This window comes from Bacillus rossius, chromosome 6, assembly GCF_032445375.1.
Source record: "Bacillus rossius redtenbacheri isolate Brsri chromosome 6, Brsri_v3, whole genome shotgun sequence".
In the NCBI taxonomy this organism is placed as follows: domain Eukaryota; kingdom Metazoa; phylum Arthropoda; class Insecta; order Phasmatodea; family Bacillidae; genus Bacillus; species Bacillus rossius.
In genome coordinates, this window is record NC_086334.1 from 55,091,262 (window position 1) to 55,097,261 (window position 6,000).

At 35.7% G+C, this 6,000-nt stretch overlaps 1 protein-coding gene across 1 annotated transcript in view; it reads right to left on the reverse strand.

Annotated features, from left to right (window-relative positions):
- LOC134533547 (chaoptin) overlaps window positions 1–2,762 on the reverse strand; it is a 40,447-nt gene extending 37,685 nt beyond the window's left edge. The window contains exon 1 of the mRNA XM_063371080.1: window positions 2,721–2,762. Within this exon, the coding sequence (XP_063227150.1) occupies window positions 2,721–2,723 (3 nt within the window). The 5' untranslated portion in view covers window positions 2,724–2,762. The remainder of the gene's footprint in view (window positions 1–2,720) is intronic.
- Window positions 2,763–6,000: the final 3,238 nt, after the last annotated feature.

Genomic DNA, 6,000 nt, shown 5'->3' on the forward strand with positions numbered 1-6,000 from the left:
CTTCACGTACTATTCCCCATACAAAGTCTCCCATCATTGCACAATCCCAACGTTGTTAATACCTTCTTTCCATAAGCTGAATGTCCTGGAGAAACTGTTTTCAGAGTACCTCACTCACCTCTTCTAAATTTGGTCTAAAGAAATCAATATGAGGAAACAAGTAGCGTATTTTGACAGACATTCTACATCCAAGCACACTGTAAGTCTGTATCAAATTTTCAATCAGTTCCTTGTAATTTTCACTTCTTTTGTTACCCAGAAAACATTGTACTACCTTTCGAACAGCTTCAAAAGCATTACGCTCATCACATTTACAAGTTCTTTATATTGTAACATCGTAAGAATCTGAGGTCTGCTAAATTTCCATCCTTTTATTTTTGCTTCAGATAACTTGGGAAATAGTTGTCTGAGGAAAGTTAGAGCCTTAGAGTTGCAGTTCAAACCTTTGGTATATATTTTTATTAGTCCAAGCCTGCTATGGAATGGGGGTAACATAATCTTCTCAGTGGACACAAGACGTTCATGTTTTACGTTGTGAGTGCCTGGAAGCAATTATTTTCTCGTTGTCCAGTCTCTCCTGGTGTAATGCTGATCGTCTGTTCTGCTATCCCATAAGCAGAGGAAACAAGAATACTTGGTGTAGCTACCTTGAAACCCCAGAAGAAACAGCAAAATCTTAAAGTCACCACAAATATCCCACTAGTGGCATCCATAGTTGAGTTTTCCCAAGACCAGCTTGACATTTTCATATGTTTCTTTCAGGTGAGTATAATAATCTAATGGGATGGAAGGAAACTTGTTCCCATTGTGTAGTAGGACAGATTTAAGACTATCTATAAAAAGGCACCACTGGTCTGGTTCATAAGCAATCTCTATGTTTTGAAAGAGAGGATCAACATTGCTGCAAAAACATAGATGTTCTGACATTTCATATAAGCCGGCAAGCAAGTTTTTTTTCTTAAGATGGTATGCAAAGAGTTCGGCCTTTGATATGGTTATTTCCAACTCCCTTATTGGTTTTTTTGAGTGAAGAGCTGTGGTTCCTTTCCATTGCTCTATTCACTATTGGAGAAATCACTGTCATTACTAGATTTTTGTACATCTTCAGTATTAGAATGATCTGGTGGCAATGGAACTGACAGCTCCTGAGAGTGTGGTATTGGAGCAATAAATGTTATGCAAGGATATGGAATATGTTTTCTATTCTTGGTACTTTTGTAATATGTAATGTCAACCATACAAAAGTACAATTGTCGTGATGGTTGGTTGACTCTCTCCATATTCGAGGAACTGCAAACCGCATAGATTTTCTTGTTCCACATAATCAAACCTCTAAGGTTGACCTAAAGCTATAGCAAGACACATGAGGAGCCCATGCAACATTTTTATCTCCAATCGGTACACCAAAATAAGCTTTGTAAGCATCACAGAATTTTGTCCCAAGCACAATTTTATGTTTCACTTGTTTAGATCCGATATAATTTCCACAAACATAAAAAAAAATGTGTCTGCAGGCAATTTATAAAGTTTATAAAGTTTAATTTAAAGATAAAAAACAATCTTTTTATAACCACAAAAACGCAACAGTATTTCACAAACAAGAGGAAGAACTGTTTTTACAAAATATCGATATATATCGATATACGTGGATAGGATTGTTACAGATATCTTGTATACTGATTTTACAAATGAGAATCGCCACTGCCGTCTATTGCTGAACGCTTTGAACTACTTGATTGTCAGGAAAAAAAGCTGTAAATTAAAAACTATCAGTTAATTATTAAAATACCCTCAAATATTTTTATTTTGAAAGTATCGAAATTTGAAGAAAAGAAACTAACGGTATATTCGTGTTCAGCTCGTTGATTTTATCAAATAAACACTAAAACAGGAACATAAATATTTTTTGTTACATATTGTTGTCAAAAGAAGTCCGGGGTAGAAAAATGTTTGCTACTGCTTAAGGGTTATCGAGTTGGTGACTTTTTTATGTGTAAATCTTAGCGCTCGGTATACGGCATTCGGTAGGAATAATTTCATGAATGGAACGGAAGTCGCATGGAACGGAAATGTGTAACCACGGTCATCTGCCATCTGTGGCGAATGACGCGAAACAAAGTTTAAAAAAAACCAAAGGGAAACTTTATAGTGAGAACGGTTTAGTAAATTTTAACAATATGTAGCTACAGATATTTCAATAAAATTCCTTGTCTGAAACCAGGTCTGAAGCCGGGGGTTTTGGTATTCTTTCAAGTCTTTTTCCGCCTTTATCGGAGCTGTAATGATGCGACAGTAGACGTAGCCGCTACGGCAACGAATTCTAGCGGCGGGTGCGGGAACTACGTGTGGTTCGCGTCCAGAAATTCGGTTGAAAACACGTAATTTTTCGTATATCGATTATTATTTTAATTCCGTGGTCTGATTCTCAATTTTTAAGAGTATGTGCAGCATGAGAACACGTGAAAGACACACGTTTTCACAAGATCCATGAGCTGTGCGCACCTGGGCTCAGTACCTACTTCCTAATGGACAGAATCTGAGTTTACTCCGTATGGTGGATCTTTTACATGGCAGGTGTGGTCTTTAACACCCATCCTTACCATGGGTCCCGCGGGACCTGGAATATTTACGTTATTCAGACGCGGCACAGTTCTGAAGGCCAACGGCTACGCACAGCGGTTGAGGAACGCGAAAGACACGGACGGTCCTGCGGCACTCACCATGGTGCAGCCGGGGTGCCCGCCGCCTCAAGGACTGTCGCGCGGCGCCGCGACCCCCGCGATATAGCGGCCCGCCCAGCCCCGCCCCGCCCGGCCGCACGGGGCTTCCGCTAATGGGATCCCCGCCCGGCGAGCCGCACGCAAGGTCGCCCCGCGCCGGGATTACCCCTCGCCCACCCCCTGCCTTCTTGTAATTGTGTTTGCTGCCCCGGCCCGAGACACTGCGCTGGACTGTCATTTCCAACTCAAATATACACGTCAAATTACAGATATTTCTACATTTGTGCATGTCGATGAAAATAACTGTTATGACTTCAAAATTAGTGTTCGCAGTTAATACTGCGAACTGTTATTTGTGAACCGTTCCCAAATTAACTAGCTTCCCAGCATTAACTCCGCACATTATAAGAACGATACATCATAATAAAGTTAAAATTTTGAATATTCCATTGTAATTTCCATAGCTTAAAAAAATACATATGCTTAAAAAAAACATAAATTAAGTAATAAAATTATTCGCAAATTTTTGTAATGAATACTAAGTTTTAACTCGAAAAACGTATTTCATACATCCAAAAATAATCATAACCATGTGTTGTACAAATTTAGTGTGACAAACTTATTTCCAAAGGAATATTTTGTAAAAGAACAGAAGAATATTTTTTCTATGTAGCTAATGTCCTCCCACGGCCCTTTATCACAGTCGCTGGATATCATGCGTTGATGCTGGAGTTGAAAACACGTGTTCTTATTTAAATTGAAACGCATATTCGTTTCATTTTTCAGGTCGTTATGAAAATTTTTGTTCGATTTTAATTATCCTTTGCGAAAAGTTAAGTTTGTGACGTTTTTCCATGAAAAAAGAGCGCAGCTAGGTTGCCGTACTTCTAGTAGTCCTGTTATCATTTCATGGCTACATACGGTTTGAATTCTAAAATAAAGTTACCGTTGAGAACAGAACTCGTGGGTTCCTTTCGCAGACTTTACACTGTACAATATATATATATATATATATATATATATATATATATATATAATCTGATAGAGGATACTTCACAAACGATGCACATTTTTGGCCAAAAATGCTGCTGCCGAAGAGAAAGCCGGATCGTCTCGCTTGCCCACACCTTCGCGGATTCGTGCCGTGTCTGCGGTGACATTACAATTCCTTCTCCGCCAATCACAGTCGGCGACCAATCCCGCACTGTCGTGCGTTGCTGTCTCTGACTGCGCCTGTGTTCTGCTCGTCCGAGGCCAAGCCCGGAGAGGTTGATCTACACTGTGCTGTTTGACTCGCTCTGGACAGGTCTTACACGCCGAGTTGGTCAGTTCATATTCCTGTCACCACTGTTAATCAAGGGCTTTTTTGTGCTTAATCCTGGTGATTTTTCCCCCAGTATCCTTGTGTTTCATTCTCCAATAACCTCGCTGTAGACGATACAGAACTGAAAAAAATATATAAAAATTAATAATTTGCCAATCCCGGATGCATTAAAAAATGTCCAATTAACTTATCTTTTTTGTTAGTAAAATCTTTGTTAGTAAAAATTGCTTTTTCCTCTCTCAGTAGGCCTACGTTTTCAGTGTTTACAAGACTAAGAAGTAACACTATATCACGTACAATCTTCATCTAGACTGTATTACTTTTTTTTACCTTTATATGTGTACATCTTTATATATATATATTTCTTGTGTGCGTGTGTATGTCACTGAACTCCTCCTAGACGGCTGGACCGATTTTTATGACATTTTTTGTGTGAGTTCACGGGGATTCGAGGATGGTTTATATTCACAATTTGGTCCACTGGAAAATTTTTATTTAATTAATTTTTTATTTATAAATTGTTGCTGATCTTTGAATGGTTTAGGTTTACAGTATATATATGTGTGTGTGTTGTGTATTTATTTATGTGTTGTTGTTAATCTTTGGATGGATTTTATGAATTGTTGTTATTACATTAAAATTAAAATAGAATTGGTTATTGAGATTATTATATTATTATTTATTGAAATAACATTTTAAAGTGTAATTAAAAATATTTGTGAGGTGCAGTATTGAAGTGAGTATTTTACATGATATTTCGTGATTTTAATTATATATACACGTGAATTCAATACCAATCAACTTAACCTCCAAATTTAAATTGTCAGTTCTCATTTTATTCTACATATTAAAATGTAATAAAAAATATACATTGTGCAAAATATGTAAGGTGCAGTATCAAAGTGAGTATTTAACACGTTTTTTCATTACTTTTAATTATGTATAGACGTCCATTCAATAACAATCAACTTAACCTACTTTTTTAAATTGTTAGTTCTCATTTTATTCTATGCAACTTATGACGTATTGATGTCTCTTTGAAAATAAAAATATAAGTTTGTAAAATAAATTATAACATTTATATAATTTAAATTACTTATAGTAATTATAGTTTAAAGTATATTTAAAATTGAAGTTTTGTATTTTTTAATTTATAGTTTTTTTAAAATTATGATTTTTGGATTTACAACGTTTGAACAGGACACTGTCTGTCGGGTCCACTTTAAAGTGTGTGTTCAGGTGGATTTAAAAATTGTTTAGATTCACAATTCAAGCCGATAAATAATATTTGTAATTAATTAATTAATTAATTAAATTTATGTTGTTGTTGAACGTTCGATGTTTTACATAGGATCCGGTCGGAAGCGCTGTGGTCGCGTTATCGAATATTCAAAAATATTTTTCAGTTCGACCCGGCAGATGGTGCTGCGATTATATTCAGGGAAATTTCCTGTAAATTTTCAAATTTAAAACGTTTGAACAAAACAACGTCTGTTGGGTCTGCTAGTTTAAATATATTTTTATACTTTTGATTGTATAACTTAACTGTTTAAATATATCTGTGCGTACGCTTATAATTTCTTCTGTATAGGCTATTTTATATTTATATATTTTACATTTTTGTAGGCTGTTTTATAAAAATCTGTGTGTAGGTAATTTTTCTACTTTAATCTGTAAATGCTATATTTGTACCTGCTATTTTTTTCTCTTTTTTCTACTGTATGTATTTTTGTATATTTAACTTATATTTTGGCTTTACTATATATACCACTATGTGAAAACATTTGTATGGTCAGATGGAAAAAAAAATAAAAATAATCCCTTTTGGCAAATCCCATAGGCGCAGGTAAAGTTACAAGCACCACTTTCTTCCGTAAGTTTTGGAAACTACTTTAACATTCTAGAAACTCATAAAACATTTTGGGTAAATAATGTTTACACCATCCTATATATTCT